At 50.3% G+C, this 20,865-nt stretch overlaps 1 protein-coding gene across 1 annotated transcript in view; it reads right to left on the bottom strand.

Moving 5' to 3' along the window:
• The window catches only part of HUNK (hormonally up-regulated Neu-associated kinase), a 98,490-nt gene extending 80,097 nt beyond the window's left edge, over positions 1-18,393 (bottom strand). The window contains exon 1 of the mRNA XM_032353743.1: positions 18,063-18,393. Coding sequence (XP_032209634.1) covers positions 18,063-18,323 — 261 coding nt within the window. The 5' untranslated portion in view covers positions 18,324-18,393. The remainder of the gene's footprint in view (positions 1-18,062) is intronic.
• Positions 18,394-20,865: the final 2,472 nt, after the last annotated feature.

Below are 20,865 nucleotides of genomic sequence, written 5' to 3'. Positions count from 1 at the left end.
AGGGAACCCAACGCCTGGGCAGTGGACCTTTTGGTCCCAAGCACTCCACCTCCCTCACTGTCCCCTTGACTTAGCCTGTCTCTTGCTCTTTGTTTGGAGGGTCCCAAAGCCATTTGGGGCTAGTGAATGAATAAGACAGGGTAAGGGGAGAAAGCCTAGCAGGCGGTGATGGACTGAATTGTGTCTCCCCCAAACACGCTGAAGTCCTAACCCCCCATACCTGTGGATACATGACCTCATTTGGAACAAGGGTCTGTGCAGATAGCGAAGTTCAGAGAAGAGGAGGTCATTAGGGTGGGCCCTAACCCAGTATGACTGTGTCCTTATAAAAAGGGGACTTTGGGGGCACCTGGGTGGCTCAGTGGGTTAAGCCTCTGCCTTTGGCTCGGGTCATGATTCCAGGGTCCTGGGATCCAGCCCTGCATCAGGCTCTCCACTCAGCAGGGAGCCTGCTTCCCTCTCTCTCTCTGCCTGCCTCTCTGCCTACTTGTGATCTCTCTCTGTCAAATAAATAAATAAAATCTTTAAAAAAAAAAAGGGGGGGGGGGGACATTTGGACACAGACAGGCACACACACAGAGGGAATATGCAGAGAAAATGCCTTCTATGAGCCAAGGGATACCAGAGACTACCAGAGGCCAGAGAAAGACCTAGAACAGATTTCTCCCTCACAGCCCTCAGAAGGAACCTGTGGCAGCTTGATTTTGACTTCCTGCCTTCAGAACCAAATATATTGGTTTGTTTGAGACACACACAGAGAGAGAGAGAGAGAATTCCAAGCCATCAGAGGATGCTTCATGCCCAGTTCAGAGCCACTGAGCACGGTGCCTCCTGATCGCCCTCTCCGTCTTCCCCGCTGCTCCTGTCCAGTCTTAGCAGTGACTCGTGTCCTCCATCTTCCCCAGCCCCCCTCGGCTCATTTGTATTCCTGTGAGCTCTACCTCCCCATGGTCTGTCTCCCTCCTTCTGCCCCTCCCCCGTGCTCTCTCTTGCTCTCCGAAAGAAAAAAAAAAGAAAAAAAGAAAGAAATTCCTTTAGAAATTTAAAACACTTTAGTCTTCTGAAGGCTACAGAAAGTAAATATATCAGGAAAACAGAAATACTCTTGGCACTGAGTTCACAAACTTTTCAGGGGGTTGGTTAGCTGGTTGCTTGGTTGGTTGGTTGATTGACTGATTGAACTATTCCCACATGGAATCAGACAGCACATGGCATCACTCGACAAAAACAAACCCGGAGTTCAATCAGCAACATTAACTTCCTTACTGAGGGAGGGCATTGTTTCCAGGCATTATCCTACGTGGATCCAACACCACTGACTAGAGGGAAGCAGCCCAGTGTGATTCCTGAGGCTGGCCCTGGCGCTCGGGACCCCCAGCAAATGGGGGTAGATAATCACTGTGTTTGTTTGCTGGGGCCACCATGACAAAATGTCGCAGACTGGGGGCTTAAACAACAGCACTTATGTTCTCACAGCCATGGAGGCTGGAAGTCCAAGAGTGAGGTGTCGGCAGGGCTGGCTTCTTCTGAGGTCACTCTCCTGGTCTTGGGGATGGCCGCCCCCTCCCTGTGTCCTCACATGCTTCCCTCTATGTGTGTGTCTGTGCCCCAATCTCATCTTCTTAGATCGACACCAGTCAAATTGACCTCATTTTACCATAATCACGTCTTTCAAGGCCCCATCTCCAAATATAGTCACATTCTGAGTAACCAGGGGTGCGGACTCCAACGTAGGAATTTGGGGGGACCCCACTCAGCCTCAACAAACACCTACACAGATGCGAGACGTGAGCCTCCACGTGGGGATTCTCAGGCCAACGGCAGCCTGACAAGCCCCACAAAACACCAGACACCAGCTCACGAGCCCTTCCGGACACAGAAGCCAGGCTGAACCGCCATATTTAAAAGGCTGCTTCTGCCCGGGCACCAGTGAGGCACAGCCCACCCAGCTGTCTGTGATAAATCAGAAGTCACTTTCCTAATGCTGAAATTTTCCTCGGTCACACCAAGACGGATGAGCCTCTCAGATTACACACAGAGAAACCCAAAACCATCATGAGCCTTTCCAGGGAGGGGAAAAAAAAAAAACACCACTTTTGAAAGACCCTTGCTTTTGACTCTCTCCACTGGCAAGCAACGGTCACCGACCCTTTATTAAACTGTCACACTATTTACCCATCCAAGGAAGGAACTGTGCAGAGGGGACTGATGAACGACCAGCACATGGGGGGGATTTTTCTCTTGGAGCTCCCAGAGCAGGGGCTCCCAGGCCCCAGCCGAGCAGCTGCTGTAGCTCTCGACACACAGGAAGTCTCAGCCCCGGGCCCCTCCATCAGGTTGAATGATGACTCCGGAGACAGACGGGGTCACAGGGCTTGAGGCTCCAGCGAAGGCCATTTCCCCCAAGATCTTAACTGTTACATTTGCTGGAGTATGTCTTATGTCTCCTGGGCAGTGAGTGACTCAAACAGACCTGAATTTGTTTCTCATCTTGCTTATCTTTCTCTTTTCCGGCAAAGCAATGAAGTGGGCTTCTCCGAACGGGCACCAGGACTGAGTCTGCAGTTTTACTTAAGATTTTCTAAAACCCCCGAGGACACTTACTCTGTCACTCTTTAAGGAAAAATTCTCACCGTAAGGCTGTAAGTTCTGTGTGGGGTTCACAGCTCCATTCCCACTCTGGGATCTAGTGTTCTTTGAGAGCAGATCTGATTCTTGTGCCTTTCTTTCACAAAAACACCCAAACAGGGCCTCCTGGGTGGCTCAGTGGGTTAAGCCCCTGCCTTCAGCTCAGGTCATGATCTCAGGGTCCTGGGATCAAGCCCCGCCTCGGGCTCTCTGCTCAGCAGGGAGTATGCTTCCCCCTCTCTCTCTGCCTGCCTCTCTGGTACTTGTGATCTTTCTGTCAAATAAATAAAATCTTTAAAAAAAAATTTTAAAACACCCAAACACAAAACCACAAACACGAAGGAGGCCATTTGGGACAGAAACCCAGGCTTGCTTGGCTTGCCATCCTGTATGCTCTGATGTATATATAAATTTTCCCCCGAAATACTCTGCTTACCAAATCAGGCATCGTGGAGCCACAGCCACTTAGAGGAAGCCCCTTTTTCCAACTGGTCTACCAGAGGGGATGCCTTTTTCTAAACGGTCTGCCTAGTCATACCTTTTTCGAATTCACACAAAAGCCCATACTGGTTCCCAGTAGCTCTGCATAAAGAAGGCAATCAATAAATGTTTTAATGAAAAGACACATGATCATCTCCAATGACCAAGTAAAGATAACGCTTTTTTTAAAAAAAGATTTTATTTATTGGTTTATTTACTTATTTATTTGAGAGAGAGAGCACACAAGAAAGCTCGAGTGGGCTGGGTGCAGAAGAGAGAGAGAGAGAGAGGAAGGATCTTAAGCAGGCTCCAGACCCAGCACAGAGCCCCACATGGGGCTCGATCTCCTGACTCCCAGATCATGAGCCCAAATCAAGAATTGGTTGCTCAACCAACTGAGCCCCCCAGGCGCCCCAAGATAATGCTTTTTTCATTTTCTTAAAGATGTATTTATTTATTTGAGGATGAGCATGCGTCCAAGTGGGGGGAGGGGCAGGAGGAGAGGGAAAGAGAGAATCTCAAGCAGATTCCCCCACTAAGTGCAGAGCCTGACGTGGGGCTCAATCCTAGGACCCTGAGATCATGATCTGAGCCGAAAACCAACAATGGCGTGCTCAAACAACTCAGTCACTGGGTGTCCCAAGATAACACTTTTTTTTTTTAAATTGGTTACAACTGGAAAACTTCTCCAGCAGTGACCATTCTGACCTCATAGTACACCTAGCAAATGGCTTTAGATTAGGAAATCTATCTTTAAAAGGACATTCTGAAAATGGGAAGGGTTTTCCGTGGGTGTAGAGGGAATGATTTCAAGAAGCAAGAAGTCATCAGCTTTTTCCTGTTTTCCTCTCCCTTCCCCTAAGCCTTACGTGACCTTCTCTTCCACAACAAAGAGATCTCAGACATGCTTTCCTCAAAATCTGACATTTAATACTTAAACTCCAAAATTAGCCCTAATTCAAGAAGTATTCCTGTCCCAAAGGCAGCAGGAAACAATCGATAGTCTATTCGCACATCCTGGGACCAAACTGGCAGCCAAATGTGGCTGAAAAGGTACATGCATAAAGGAGCCTTTGGGTTGGGGGAAGTTTGTGAGACACTCTAAGAGCCGGAAACACAGAAATTTCGGCGATAACAGTCCAAGACAAAATCCTCGTCCCAGTCCTGGAATCTAAAGAGGTCTTAGATCACAGGGGACTTCTAACAGAGAATCTAAAGAGGTCTTGGAATCTAAAGAGGTCTTAGATCACGGGGACTTCTAACAGAGAGCCAGTGGGCAAACGTAGCATGGTATCTTCAAAACCACAAATGTAGAAGAAATCATAACCCCTAAAGGCAGTAACATGTTTTGTTGAGTGCTGAGTACAGAGTTGGCTACCAAACCAAAACATCGGGAATTAAGTTGTCCAATAAATTTTTCCACACCATACCGATCTGATAAGTCGGTGGGGAATTACCGTTAGATTTCCGCTTTCTTTCATCGTTAAAATAACTTCCTACTGTTAAAGGCTGCTCTGTCCCGAGAAGGTGACCAGAAAGTAAGGCCAGTAAGGATTCAACGATCATACCTTCCTAGCACTCTGTCACCAATTTAAGAAAGGTAAGGGATCCAGTAATACTCAGAAAGTGCTGGAGGTAAAAACCAATCAGCAGAGAAGCCATCAATAGTACCAAGCTGTGAGGCAGAGAGGAGGGTGGCCAAAGGAATATTCTCAACTAGCCATAGAAGCTGCTGGAAGCTCCAGGCAGAGGAGAAAGGAGGGAAGTGGGATCCTAGGAACGCAGGCATCTAGGCCCCCTGGGGTGCTGAGTGGCCCATCAGGTCCTCAGGGAGGTGTTGACTGCAGCCCTGAGAAGCACAGCCCTAATCTTCCTCACTTCCCTTCACACCTAAAATAAAACTCCGTCACCCAGTGCTGTGAACTGTGTAAGCCTGACGATTCACAGACTTGGGGCAAATAATACATTATATGTTAATAAAAATAATTAATTTTTAAAAAATGAGTCTCTTGTAGACACCATTAAAAAAAACTCCATCACCCATGATAAACTCAGTGAGCATCTATTTCTCACCATCTGAAAAAGCCTCATTCACACCTACCTTAAGGTTAAATACAAAAGTGAAAGTCTAACAGAAGAGAATAACCAACTGCCACTTGTTCACGGACATAATATTGAATATATATATATATTTTTTTAAGATTTTATTTATTTGACAGATAGAGATCATAAGTAGGCAGAGAGGCTGATGTGGGGCTCGATCCCAGGACCCTGAGATCATGACCTGAGCCGAAGGCAGAGGCTTAACCCACTGAGTTACCCAGGTGCGCCGATATTGAATATATTTTCATAATAAATATGTGCTTTATACACACATACATATATAAAATATATTTGTGTACACTGCATATTATATATATGTACATCACATACATGTATATGTATGTGCATTATCTATATGTATATATATGTTTCTATGTTCAGGTATATATAACTATATATAAAATATCAAATCCCCATTGAATACCTAGAGTTATTAACTTTTTTTTTTTTAAGATTTTATTTATTTATTTATTTAGTCAGAGGGAGAGAGAGAGAGCACAAGCAGGCAGAGTGGCAGGCAGAGGCAGAGAGAGAAGCAGGCTCCCCACTGAGCAAGGATCCCAATATGAGACTCAATCCCAGGACCCTGGGACCATGACCTGAGCCAAAGGCAGTGGCTTAACCGACTGAGCCACCCAAGCGTCCAGAGTTATTAACATTTTGTAGACACAGAAGTTAAAGTCTGGAGCCTTTGAATACCTTGCCCAAGATCATATAGCTAAGTAGTGAAAGGTGATAGGGACCCAAGATAGGCATTCCCCTAAAGCCTGTGCTTTAGTTCATGATACCATTAGATTCCACTGCAAGAGGTAAAAAATAGAGTAAAAAATTCCCACCCAGCAACACAAAGAGTTTTCTGCACACAACAATGAAACACTGGCAAGAGTCTTAATACTATTTAGCAATAAGAAATTTATAAAGCCAAACTAGTAACAAACACTCTAGTTTACTTAAGCTTAAAAAATAAGAGAAAACCGGGGTGGGTGGGAATAACTGGTTGGACTAGATAAAATTAAAATTTCTATCTGCCCTCCCTCAAAAAAGAAGGAGACACAAAATGAGTGAAAAGACAAATGACCAATTAGGAGAAAATATTTGCAAAGAATCAAAAATAAACAACTAATATCCTTAACATGTAAAAAGTTTGCAGAAATCAACAAGACAAACAGAAACACAGGGAGTGGGATATTAGCAATAATGAGTAGATGAAGTACAATCAAGTACACAAATTATGCTTATCCCTAATAATTACCAAAATGCACTTTTTTAAAAGTCACTGCCATAGATTGTGTCACTTGATAAAATCTTTCCGAAGTGCAATTTGGCTATATGCCAAAAGCCTTCTAAGTATTTATCCTAAAGAATGGCTTCCTGATGTACATACAAGGATAGTAACACAGTATCATTTATGTAGGGAAATGCTAAAAATAACCTCAATGGACAACAGCTGGGAACGAGGTTGTAAAATTACAGTAACTCTAAATAATGGAATGCTAATTATCACCAAAAAGTGATATTTTATTTTATTTTATTTTATTTTATTTTATTTTAAAAGAATAGTTAACAACATGAGAAAATCTTCTCACATTAAGGTGGGGGGGAGTAATCAGAACACTGGAATCTCAATTTTGTAGCAAATGGGTTCAAAGGGGAAAAAATAAACTATGTGTACATGTATCTGCATACATAGCTCTGCTCACGTGTACGCAACCCAAACACCCAAAAATGTTCACAGCGATTACTGCTGGGTTGTGCAGTGATGACTGATTTTTACTTCCCTCTTTGTATTTCTGTTTATTTCTCACAAGGAACCACAGATAAAAACTCATGTTTAATTACTCAAAAAACAAAAAAAAAAGACCATTGTTCTAAGGCATCTGAAAAAAAATGGAAGTAGACAATGAAGTGTGATTAGGGTAGTGTGGTGGCAAGGGGCTGAGTTGATGATGAAGAGGGTGTCTGTAAGTAGCTATGCAAGAAAAAGGGCATGGCGATGAGGAAATATTAGCCCAGGGCCTAACTGATTAATAACCTCAGATATTCTGGAATGTACCTGTGACTGACCTGGTTTAAAGAATTTTAAAACACTTAAATACCTGCTCAAAAGTGGTTTTACTTATTTATTTTTAAATATTTGTTTGTTTATTGAGAGTGTAATTGTGTGTGCGCAACACACGCACACAAGCTGGGGGAGGAGCTGGGGGAGGGGCAAGCAGAGGGGGAGGGGCCATGGAGAGGGGGAGGGGCCAGGGAGAGGGGAGGGAGAGAGGCTCTCCCACCCACTCTGCACTGAGCATGGAAGCCCAGCTCTGGGCTCCATCTCACAAGCCTGAAATCCTAACCCGATCTGAAACGAAGAGTCAGATGCTTAACCCACTGTGTGCCACCCAGGTGCCCCCAAAAATGCTTTTAAAAATTATTTTTGAAATATTTACAGTTGGTCATCTGAAGAAATTGGTTTCTAATATATGATTTATATTTACTTTTAAATAAATATGCCCCTTGGAAATCTGGAAGACAGTCTTCTAAGTCTGGTGATTGGAAAGAAACTGTTAGTCCACACACTCTCGGATGCTTGAATGTAAAGGCCTTCTATGACAAAAAAGAAAGAAAGAAACTTCATTCTTGATCTAGGAAAAGGGCATCTCAGAGTCATGAATCAGGTGAGAGTACAAGAGTCATAGAGCCATTCCCTCCAGAGGGAAATTCACGTTTCAAACATTACACCAAATTGGGCTTGAAATTGTAACTACGGCTCACAAATGTTAGTTTTTAATAGAATGAAATGTCATCCTGTGGGAATGACACTTTAGAAACCTGGAGAAGTGTTTTCAAAACAAGTTTTTTGTTGTTGTTGTTAGTATTCCTAAATACAAATGTTCAACTGAGAACTGAGTCAGAGACTACTTTCTCTAATTAAATTTTCACCCCGGAATAAAGACTACACTTAGAAAGCAAGGCTTCTAATCGGGGCAGCAGTAATTCCAACTGAAAACCAGATTACATCAGTGAGAACACTACCTTTATCCACTTGGTTTCACTAACGTGAGGCGCCGATAAAATTCTAGAACATTCTGCTCCCAGACCCCACAGCCAGCCTTGCCCTCCTCACCTGGGCACTTCCTCATTTCATTTGCCTCGGATACCCCTTCTCAGCCCAGACAGAGCTTGGAAAAAGCTGGTCAAGGTCCAGCTGGTCTGCATAATAAGGATGGCGAAAGCCCTGGGTGTTTTCCTTTGTTTTTAATAAATAACCTGTGTTCACTCTTGCAGGAAGGCAGTTTTACGAGAAGACTGTAAGGGACTGTTTGGTGAGCTGCAGAAGACATGGATTTCAACGCAACTTCACCATTTGACCCAAACTCCTCTCTCCCCTTGCGGAGATTTTCCTCCCTCCAACACAAACGAACGGTACCAAAACTAAGACTAAGATGCCAGGGTGGCTCAGTTAGTTAAGTGACTGCCTTCGGCTCAGGTCATGATCCCGGAGTCCGAGGATCAAGTCCCTCATCAGGCTCCCCGCTCAGCGAGGAGTCTGCTTCTCCCTCTGACCCTAGCCCCTCTCGTGCTCTCACTCTGTCTCTCTCTCTCATTCTCTCTCTCTCAAATAATTAAATAAAATCTTAAAAAGAAAATCTGCTGTTAAAAAATTATGCATTTACATTTAGCATAGTATGGTGTGCTTTCTATTTAATATAGATACACACAAGTTGGCGTACCTGTATAGATATTTATGTGTGCACGGGATACACACATACGCACCCACGCACGTGCGTGCAAGGCTCAAGGTCCTCATGTCCTAGTGAACTTATAAAAGGTGGCAGACCACAATCGCTGCCCATGCTCCAAGACTCGGAGGGAACGGTGAACCCGGCAAAGTAAAACAAACAGGTGGGAAGCGGACCCTTCACTACCCGGGACCACAGAAGGAGAATGTCATCCTCAACAAGCAGCGCCCCACCACCCCCCAGCCATGCCCAGGACTTTGGGCTTTGGGTCATTCATTGCTGACTCATGACCCGATTAGCTGCTCACTAAAACTTTTATTCGAAAACCCTCAGTAGGATTCCAAACACTCTGATGAACTGTTCTCTTGAGCAAATCTGGTTTTGCCGTGATCTGACGGGTTTCCCAAAATGTGGGATTTTCATTGCTAAACTTGAGAACGCCCTGGGCACCACGGGATGGCGGGTCACTCTGCAAAGTTAATACAAAAGTACCTACCACAAAAGGCCCCTGTAAGGGAGAAATTACATTACGCAGCAAAGCATCCAGGACACAGCCTAGCAGACCGTATGAGAGCCATAAATGCTCGTGATTATTATATCTGCATGGGGAGAGCCAAGAGCAGACATTCTTTCCTTTCCTGTAGAGTTTTGGTGATTCGGGAGTTCCCGAAATGCCTGTGTTGCTCTAGGTAGACAAAAGATTCGCTGGGAGTGTAATTTCATCCTCCACAGAAACCCCAAGGGCAGGTGCTCCCTCTGTGGCCCAGCACCCCACTCCGTGCTCCATGAGTGCCCATCACTGTCGTCCGTCTCCCGTGTTCTATTCACAGAGCTCTGGCAAAGGGCACAAAGTGACCAAGAAAGGATGTCATGGAACAAGAGTAGCTAAACAGAGGCTGAAAGAAAGCCAGACCCCTCACCAAAAAGCCATAGGATGGGATATAAGACAACGAGATAAAAATGTAAGAAGTAACGCAAACAGGGAGACGAAAAAGCATCCAACGGCTCAGAGAACAGGCAAGAGGAGCAAGAAGGATTGCCAAGTGTTCTGGCAGCCATTTGGCTTCAGAGACTGATAAACTTATTAGAAAATTATAGTCAAAGAGACAGATCCAAACCTCCATATATCTCCATGGGAAACATCCAAAAAAATGTATGTTTGCAAATAGCAACTTCGCCCATCTGTTGCAGCGTTGGTACATTTTCCCAGGAAAGAGCTGAGGGTCCATTAACAGTCCCGTGACACTGCAAAATATTTGTTTGCTTCTGGCTGGTCACCTGTCGCTCCGATGTCTAGGTGCCTTCCTTAAATCGCTGCCAAAGGCACAGCTGTTCCGGGGCTGGGACTTTCTCCCCAGGAACGCCACCTGGACGGCCCATCCCCTCTACACATCCTCACACAGGCAGACCCTCGAGCTGCAAGGAGCGGAGACACGGTGCCGGCAGTCAGTCCCTGCTAAGTTGGGCACTGTCATGGGGACCCTGCCCTCCTGTCCTGGGAGACATCAAAGCACTCTCTGATGCACTAAAAAAAATATTGACTGAGGACCTTCTCTGTTTCAGGTTCTAAACACCAGGGAGAGAGCAGTGAGCCCGTCCTCATGGGGCTGACAGGCCAGGGCGGAGGCAAACAGTAAACACATCCACACATAAATACATACCATGGGGTCAGGCAGTGTTATCGACTAAATTTCAACACCCCCTCCCAAATTCATATGTTTAAGCCTTATCTAATCCATCCTAGCTACTATAATAAAATGCCATTGGCTGGTTGGCTTCTAAACAACAGAAATTTATTTCTCACAGGTTTGGGGGCTGGAAGCCCAAGATCAAGGCGCTGGCATATTTGGGGTCTGGTACGGTGTCTGGTGCTGTGTTTACTTGCTGTGTTCTTGCAGGGGTCAAGGGAGCTTTCTGGAGTCTCTTTTTACAAGACCACCAGTCTTATTCGTGGGTGCTCCGTCCTCCTGCCTAATCACCTCCCCAAGGCCCCACTCCCAAATATGATCACACTGGGGCGTAGGCATCAGCATATGAATTCTAGGGGGATCCAAGCATTCGTACTGTAGCAAGTGCTAACCCCCAATGCCTCAGAATGTGACCTTGTTTGGACAGTCTTCACAGAAGTAATCAAGTTAAAGTCATTAGACACCTAACATGCCGGTGTCCTTCTAAAACTGGGAAATGCAGACACAGAGACGGACTCACATACAAGGAAGACGACAGAAGAGTCACAGGGAGAAGCCAGCCATCTGCGAGCCAAGGGGAGAGGCCCGGAGTGGATTCTCCCTCACAGCCCTCAGGAAGAACCAACTCCGCCCAGCACCTTGATCTTGACTAACCCCCAGAACTCTATGACAGTAACTTCATGGTGAAGCCATCCAGTTGGTGGCACTTAGTTACAACAGCCCCAGCAAACTAATGGAGGGGATGAGAAGCACTTTGAGGGAAGACAAAGCCTCTCTGGGGGTAAGCGGGGAGAGAGTGACAAGTGTCAAGCTGACCTCTGTGATTCCAAACACCAAGGCCGGCCATTCCTGCCACCAGCACTGCTCCCCAGGGGGCTTTCTCGGGTAGACAAAACACCCCGAGGGTCCCAAGCCGTATTTCTACACAGGTGCTTACTCTTAGGGCATGTTATGTCCGAGTCAAGAGGGGGCCACTGCTCCTTTAACGGTTCTCATCTCCCACAACAGTCCCCTTTTTCTTTTTTTTCAGCCACCCACCATAAGTTCTATCTATTGCCTTTGAGATTATGGGACATGGGTTCAGAGCTGCCCCGTGGACACCGGGCTTGCTTCCCAGCTTCCTCCGCTTCAAGGCTAAGGAATTTCCTCCCTGCTGTTGCTGACTCACAGCTGTGAGCCCCCCAGAAATGGCCCTCGGCAAGTGCCCAAGGCCATGCCCCCTTCCCAGGGCAGCCCCCCTCCAGTGACAGGTCCCCTCACACCAACTCAGACACCTGTGTAAGACCATCTCAGCTCCATGGCCGGGCAGAGACCCCATGCACTGGAGCCCAACTCCTCCCCCTGCCCGATGCTGCTCTGCCCCTCCCTCCCCTCCCCTCCCCTCCAAAGTCCCCGTGTGAGGATACTCCCAGAAACCAAATTCTTGTCCATCTCAAGGCCTGCTTCCCAGGAAACCCTGGGCAACACAAGCCTCACAGTCTTCATGGGCGCTGCGAGCTGCACTGGGTCCCAGAAAAAGACATGTTCAGGTCCCACTCCCAGCACTTGTGAGCGGGACCTAATTGGAAACAGTGTCTTTGCATGCCATCAAGGGAAGAAAAGGTCCTACTGGCTCAGGGTCGGCCCTAAATCCAAGGACTGGTGTTCTTATAAGGAGACGCATATTTGGAGACAGAGGTGACACACGGAAGGATGAAGGCCACGTGAAGACGGAGGTAGAGCCTGGAGCCACATAGCCACAAGCCAAGAAATGCCACGGCTGGGCGGTGAGCACCAGAAACCGGAACAGCAAGGAAGGATCCTCCCCTAGACTCTCCGGAGGGGGCCCGGCCTGGCTGACCCGTGGATTTAGGACTCCTGGCCTTCAGAACTGGGAGGGAATAAATTTAAGCCACTTGGTTTATGGTTATTTGTTATGCAGCCCTCAGGGGAGAGAAGAGGAGGTCAGAGGGAAAAATCTACTCCCCATTCCTCCGCGTCATCCGTACAGGGAGTAAGAGCCCCAGCAAGTGGCTTCTTAGCTGCCCAGGGCCGCTGCAAGCGTGTGGTGAGAAAATGCACGAGGACGCCGGATAAACCACAAAACACGCTACACCACACCCCTGAGGGCTGATCCTTGTGATCAAGGAGAGGCAGTAGCCCTTCCTTCCCTCCAACACATTATCAACCTCCTCGGGTCCTACTCAGGCCCCTTGGCTCACCTCCTTCCTACCGGTCACCCTACCAGACAGCGGCCCCCCAAAAGAGAGCCCAAAATTCAATTCAGGTCCGCATGTGGAAGTGGCCAGGGAGGGCCCAGGCTGAGCAGAAGAAAAGCTCTGGCCAGTTTGCTGAGAATAAGGCTTGCAGGTTTGTCTATGCGTTTCCATCAGCCAAGAGAGCAGGTCACCGGGTTACCCCCAATAATGGAGAGGGGGCGTATGTCCCAAGGGAAAAGATATTTCATGCCCAAACTACCCAGTCACTAAGGACACGCAGAGCCTGCCCATTCCCTGGGGCAGACGACACAGCTGCCACTCGCTCCCAGCGTGCAGATCTCCGTCCTCAAGCCCCGCCCCCCAGCCCTTACCGTGACTCAACACCTGCAAAGAAAATTGAGGGTTGGACCGCTCTTCGTGGGCTCCATGCAGCACTGTGGTGCCGATCCCTAAGCTCCCTTTTAAGCCCACGGGACCTGCGCATCGACGAACACTAAGCACGGAGCCCTACGTGCCAATTTCCACCCTTCACGCATACTTCAAAAAGATGAGATGGGGCAGGAAGTTCAGAAAGAATGTGCCGCAACTGCGGCATCCAATCTCGGAAATTACAGGCATTGCCTTGTCACGCACGCCAGGCTGAGCAGGTGCTTTCACTGAACGCCTCCTTCTTGCCAAGAAATCCCTGCTGCAGATTAATAGGAATTTCCAGTTCTCTAAGCATTTCTTGTTCCTCGGAGCTATTACCCCTAAATTTCTAGCACTTCAAAAAAAAAAATATATAGATAGATATAGATATAGATATAGATATAGATATACAGGATTTAGCACCTGTTTGTTTCAGAAACACTTGCTAAAAACAGATCTGCCAAAAGGCCATCTCTAAAATTAGTCATATTTCCTGTTCTGCAAAACATAGTAAATTGTATTTTTAGTAACTACTTCACTCCAGGTATCTGGCACTGTCGTGCTCCAAGCATAATTATTGGCAACTTACTAAGCAGGCAACCCTTATTTTTAGCCCTGAAATAGCTCCAACAAAAGTGACAAATAGGTTTTGTTTTTTTTTTTTAACCAAGGGTTAGAACAAGATATTTAAACATCTTACCCAATCATTTATGTACCCAACTTTGTATCTTAGAAAGACTTAAATACAAAAGGAGGTCCTCTGTGGCATCAACCTCTGTCCCTTTTTTGCAGCTTTGCCTCTAAAACTAGCTCTCTACCTGAAATATACCATACTTTCCTCCGTCAGCCTTTCCAACTTTCTTTTAGCCAGTCTTTTAAAAAAAAAAAAAGTACTAATAACCTATTATGTGCCAAAATGATACAATGCATAGGTATTGGGGACCAATTTCAGGGGCAGCGAGCACAGCCTCTCTGGGTCTTTCAAAGTCATCACTCAATACCCCTGTTCATCAACTTTGCTCTTTGTCAAAGCCACAGTGAATTCTCTTCAAAATCCGATTTTGTGGTCCCTTTTCCTCCTCCAATCATCAGCTTCCTGGAGTCACAGACACTGTGCCCTAAGAACATACCAGTTAAGCATCTCACATGACCAAGTGAATTACTTATTTTTAAAGCCATATGAAGAGAGATGACATCCACTCAAAGCTAAAGGAGGACAAAAGTAGATGTCACCCAAACCCACTCTTTCTTTTTCAAGCAGCAACAGCGCCACGTTGATCCAAATGACTTTCAAACAACTTCAGAGGAAAAAGGCAGGCAAAAGACTGCCCAGCAGACAGCAGTGGCTGAAGGAAGCTTCTTGATGAGATAGGATTGAAGGCTGAGATGAAAGTCAGGGAACAGTGGTTTTCTGTCATCTTGGACCGTTAATTCCCAGCAAGCCGGGGAGAGAGGATATTGCCCAAATCTTTCTGGAAATGTGCACCGAGGTATAATTAACACACACACACACACACACACACACACACACACACACACCTTCATCCTATGCACCTAAACCAGCAGCACTCTGGATTTTGGCACAGATCACCCAAAATGCAGTGCATAGTTTGAGTGCAACCATGAGGCAGGCCAAATGTGGGTACCCCCTCTTCTTCCCTTTCTCCATCCCACCTTTCAGCTTTTGCATGAATGGATTCCCCATCACAAGACGCCCCGGGGCCTGCCCCTCCGGGGACGGCGTGGGGCCGTGCATCCATTTCTTACTGCAGTGCTCATGACTTAGTTTCCCTCCCGCTGTGGTCTATGTCCTTTAAAAAAGGAAGGCAAGGATGAAAGTGGAGGGCTCTATCCAAAGTATACACCCCAAAAAAGGGGGTTAGTATTGGGGAGCAGAGGCTGGAAAGGGCCATTGACATCACCCCCTGGGAGGGACACCTCGCTTCCCTTCCCCCAGGGTACTGTCACCTTAAAGTCTCCCCTTGCTACGTTCATGTAAGTACCCCTCCGCCAGTCTGAAAACCCTCTTACTGCTCCCCTTGTGAAAAGAGGGCAAGGCTGCACATAGCAGGAGGTTGACTTCACCTCCGTTTGGGCTTAGTAAGACAATATGCAGAAGGTGAGTGTGGATGGGGGCTCGTGAACTCAGTAATCCCTCCCAAGGTCATGCATGCACGTGCATGTGTGTGCCCACACGCGCACACACACATTTTAAGCTCTGCGATCTGCCAAAACCCTCATCTGTTAGTTAAGCATTAAAGGTGTTGGATTTGGGAGATAAAAGCTATGAATCACACCCAATGTTTCCTTAAAGCCAGCAATTAAGTGAACTAAAATCCAGATTTCTCATGATGCTTGTACTCCCAAAGCACGGATTCTCAGGACTAGAGCCAATCAAGCCGTCGAGAATGACAACTTGACAGCCAGTTAATGGTCTCCTCCCCTTCCGGAGACTGGGTGAGATTCACTTAAGAAAGGTAAGGCAAGGGGCACCTGGGTGGCTCAGTCAGCTGAGTGTCTGACTCTTGATTTTCAGCTCAGGTTGTGATCTCAGGGTTGTGGGTTCAAGCCTCCAGCTGGCTCTGCTTAGCAGCGAGTCTGCTGAAGATTCTCACTCCTTCCCCCTCTGCCGCTCCCCTCTCCCCCCACCAGCTCACCTGCACACTCTCTCTAAAATAAATAGATCTTGAAAAAAAAAGAAAAAAAGAAAGAAAGAAAGATAAAACGGGAGAGGAAGAACATGGACACCTAGGGGTGCAGAACACCCATCTGGACCCCGTTTGGGCAAGACCTCCCTGCATTCCAGCTTGTCATCTGGGCCCAGCACGGAGCTCCTGAAGCCCCCCCCCCCCCAGTAGAGCCTGAGCTCGGAGTGCATCCTCGCCTGGTTCGGCCAAGGCCAACAGCCTCATGTTACGGAGCAAAACGCACCAGTGAGGAGCCGGAGGCACAACGGGGCATGGGACAGTGGAGAGAGAAGCCAGCCGAGGCCGAGCAGCCGGCCAGGCGAGATGAATGTGCTGCTAATGCTGGCCATATGCTGTCAGTATCCAGTCTCGTCTCTTTTTGCTAAGTTTCAAGAGGCAACGTGCGCAACCAGGCAGAATCCTGTATGTTTCAAAGGAAAAACAAAGGTCTACTACCCATGCCAACAGGAATTTGCCCAGGCATGGGGAAGTGAGCCCACTGTAGTTGGCGAGGGGGCCTCGGCCATGCACCCCAGCCGGATGTGTAAGTTGGCCGGCCCACTGCAAACCAAAGGAGGAAAGTATGCTGTGCTCCCCTTGGACTAGAATGAGGTTAGGAGTGTTTTTTCTACGTCTTTGAAGAGTTCCTCAATTCAGTGAGTTCATTCTGTGCACTCCCTTTTTACATGGAAATTCAAGCAAGAGGCACTTTTTAGACTACTCCCTCTAACCCCACCTACGCAAAACAAAGGTACCCCACCAGAATGGGGAGCACCGAAGGGAGACAGGACAAACGACAACGGTGATGGAGACCTGCACTCAAATGCAAGGGGCTTCTGAACCCAGTGGGAAAAGGAGCAGGAAAACCAAAGTTAGGTGAGGCTGGGGACAGGAAGGCAAGGCAGCTCACCCTAGAATCGGAGCTCCACAGTCTGGCACTCCCAGGAACTCCCAGGCTGCGCAGAGAATCCCAAGTCCATGGGCAGAAGGGTAGGTAGGAAGCCTACAGCTTCCCTCTACCCCATATGCTGATCCCTCCCTGATCAATGAGCCACCAAAAGGGGCCACTCCCAGGCCAGTGCTGGGAGACTCCAAGCCTTGGGGCGGGGGGGACGGGACGACAAAGAGAAGGGGGAACCTTGAGTCTGAGATGACCATGAGCTTGCCCCAAAACTTGGGCAGCTGCCAGGCAGCCTCACCACCTGGGGTGACCCGGAGTCTGGGCCACTCCCTGCAAAACAAGTCATCCTATCTTGGGTTTCTTCTCGCAGATCCAAGTTACAACTTAGAGCTACCCTGGCAACACCTGGCCAGGGGTTCACAACCATCTAACTTCTTGGTGGGGGGTCTGTGCCCCTTCGGTCTCTGGGGCTCTTCCTTTGCTTTCCCTTCTTCCTGGAAGATCGAAGGCACCTCCCAAACCCCAAAGCCTGGGGATGCCAGTGTGTAGTTCGGTGCCTGCAGCTCCCACCCAGTGGCTGAAGAGAATGGAGGAGGGACGGAGGAAGGAGATGGGCACGGCTGGGGGACAGAGGGGTGGGTGAGATCGGGGGGGCGGGGAGGCAGAAAACCCTCATCTGAGCACGAAAAACTTCCCTAGCTGTGCCAGCCTACAGGTGGAAAACGTCCCTGGGAGTCTCGGCCTTGCCCCACCTCCGAAGCCCAGGAGAGGAATCAGAGTCTAAGCTTCCCCAAGGGCTGGCCAAGCGGCTCCCCCACCCTCAGAGGAACGGCCCACGCGACACAACAGCCTGACTCCTGCGGCTCCACGCATCCGGGACCCCTTCGGGGCCGCAAGAACGCAGCACCTCCACCCCACCCCACCCCCGCGCTGGCGTCCACCAGGCGGCGCCCTTCGAGGAGCAAAAAGGCTGCGGGTGGCTTCGTGGGTAAACCAGCCGCCCCCCGGGGAAGCCGACCCCACTCCGCCCCTCGGGAAAGGCCGGTCGCTCGGTCGCGGGGGCGTGCGCGCGCGATGGACTCGTCCCCTCTCCCCACCCGCAAGGAAAGACAGGGGGAAAGGGGAGGGGAGGGGCCCGGCCGGGACTGCGCCGCCTGACTCCCGGTGCAGTGCTCCCGGCGGGGTCCCCTCCGCTCCTCCCGCCCCGAGGGCCCGGGGACCCCGCGCCCCGGGCGGCTCACCTTCTCTCCGGTCAGCACGTGCAGCCCCTCGCGCACCTTGGCGAAGGAGCCCTCGCCCAGCTTCCTGCTGCCGATGAGGTAGTTGCCCACTCGCTTGTGGTGCTGGAAGTCGCGGAGCCGCTCGCGGGGCACGCCGCTCACCCAGGCCGGCAGGAAACTTCCCTCGCAGGCCGCCGCCGGCCTGGCCGCGTCCTCGGCGCCGCCGCCGCCCCCGGGCGCCGCCGGCTCGCCCAGCAGCCCGTCCCCGGCCGCCGCCGGCATCGCGCTCGACCGCGGCCCGCCGGCTCGGCTCGGCTCCCGCGCTCGCCGCCCCGCCGCCGCCGCCGCCGCCTCCGGCTGTCCGGGCTCCTGCGCCGCCGCCCTGGGCCCGGCCCCGCCCGGCCCGCGTCTCCCGCGCCCCGGGCCGCCGCCGAGCACCGCGCGCAGACAATAGCGGGCGACCGGGGGCCGGGGACCCGCCCCCGAGAAGTTCTTCCTCGGAGGGTCGCCCGGGCCCCTGCCAGCGCCCCGGGACCTCGGCCGGGTCCCGTCCGGCGGCTGATGCCAGCAGCCCCGCTCGCGGGCGCCGGGAGCCGGGCTGGCGGGGTGGGGGCGCGGTCGGGTGCCGGGTGCGGGGTCCCGGAGCCCGGGCGCCTCCGCAGCCTCCGCCCTGAAGCCGCCGGCTGGCCCGCACGGGCTCGGGGCCGGCTCGCTCGCCCTAGCTGTGCACGGAGGGACGGCTCCCGCCCGAGAGCGGCGCGCGGCGGGCTGCAGGCGCCCTCTGGAAGGCAGCAGAAGAAAGCCCCATTCAGTTTGAATTTGCAGAAATTCAATCCGGTCGCGGGCGGCGGGAACAGATGCGAGCTCCACTCCGCAGCCTGTGCACTTTCAAATCCCTCGTAGCCCCTCCTTCGCCGCGCGCAACAGCCAAACTCGACCCTCGCCGGAGAGGGGAGGGCCCGGGGAGGGGAGCGGCGGAGTGGGCGGCGGAGTCACCTGAGCGCCAGACAGGGGGACCCTGCGCGGCCTCGGAGACGCGCGCTCCCGGGCCGCCCCAGTCGGGCTGCCTCCGGCTGCGCCTCTCGTCCGGATTCCGGGCTTGGGCTTTCTGGACCTTTCCGCGATGAAATCCACCCCTAGCCGCACCCACCCGGGGCAGGGGGAGGGGAGGGCGGAGGGAGAGCTCTGGAACCCCGCGGACCGGGCTTAGGAGCCGGGGGGTCCAGTCCAGGGCCCGACACACAGTAGGGCCCTGCGGACCCTGGATGGATGGAGAGACACGGAGAGGTGGGGAGGCGGCGGGGCGCCTGTCCGGGCTCGCACGCAGACCCGATTGCCGTGTGGGAGGAGGAGCAGCCGCAACAATAGTAGTGGCGGCGGCGACGGAGGAACCCGGGCGCCCGCTGCCTCTGCATGTAGGTTTACACCTTTGCTTTCCACCGAAACGCGGCCGGCGACGGCCAGAGGAGCTGGATCGGCGCCCCCCCGCCCCCCGGCTCCTCAAGGCTTTTGTTCTGAGCGCGCCGTGACCGTGCTCATCCCTCATAAACAAGTGCGGCTGTCCTGACGGCTCTGGTTTTCTCCTGCGTCCCCAACGTCTTCCCGAACCCAAACGAGGAATCTCGGGAGGCAGGAGCTTGGGGTGGGGGGAAGGGGGGAGTAAGTAAGGGGAAGCATTTACCAAACACTACCTGTTGATCGGCTAGATAAAAGGCGTCAGCGTTTAATGCAAACTTAACCCCGGGTGCGACATCAGAGTTGGAAGGAAAATTCGGTCCTAACCTAGCTCCTTTCTTTATGGACCCCTCGGTGAACGAGTGTGGCGAGATCCCCGTCAGCGCTCTGAGATGGGGGGGGGGGGGGGGGGACACCGCCTTCATCAATCCAGGTGGGGGCTCTCTGATCCATCGGAAGAGCGACCCAGAGAAACGCCTCTCTTGAATAGATCAAATGTTAAATATGCTATAGTCTGTTACTCAGAAGTTAGGAGGCACTAGCCTCCTTAACGACTAAGCTTGTGTTTTCTGTCAGTCTTATTGTCCCCATTTTCCAGAATTACATTTTTTTACGATTTTTTCCCCTAAGATTTTATTTATTTATTTATTTGACAGAGATCACAAGTAGGCAAAGAGAGAGGAGGAAGCAGGTTCCCCTCAGAGCAGAGACCCCATACCGGGCTCAGTCCCAGGACCCTGTGATCATGACCTGAGCCAAAGGCAGGGGCTTTAAACCACGGAGGCACCCAGAGGCCCCAAGATTTATTTATTTATTTTTAGAGAGAGAGAGCACAGAGGGGAGGGGCAGAGGGAGAGAGAGTTTCAAGCAGGCTTCTGGCTGAGGGGTGAGCGGACCAGGGGCTCTATCCTACAATCAAAGATCATACCTGAGCCGAAACTAAGAGTGGAACACTTTTACCCACTATGCCCTCCCAGGCACCCGCCAACATTACATGTTTTTCAAATGTTTTTCTTGCTGTGCTTTGAGACTATGCCCACACCCCACCCGCACAATTTCTGCAAGGCCTGTCCAATCACTTTAATGTGTCTGATTCAACAATCAGAGTTGAGGACAGTAACATGGGGTGGAGGGAACGGGGGAGCTGTAAGACCAGCCCTGGCGTCCTGCAAAGTAAAACGGTCAACAAATGTCTGGTGAAGAAGTACGGACTCCCTTTGGGGTCATAATCATTCTGAATCTTCTTTCAGGAAAGATTTTGGAATTTCCCCAATGTTGTTTTAATAGAGTGTGACGTTTTCATTTTTTTTTTTTAAAGATGTAATTTATTTATTGGAGAGTGAGACAGAGATAGTGAGAGAAGACAGAA

The sequence above is a fragment of the Mustela erminea genome, chromosome 1 (assembly GCF_009829155.1).
Source record: "Mustela erminea isolate mMusErm1 chromosome 1, mMusErm1.Pri, whole genome shotgun sequence".
Lineage (NCBI taxonomy): Eukaryota > Metazoa > Chordata > Mammalia > Carnivora > Mustelidae > Mustela > Mustela erminea.
The sequence above is the reverse complement of the archived record's forward strand: the minus strand, read 5'-3'. Positions and strand labels throughout refer to the sequence as shown.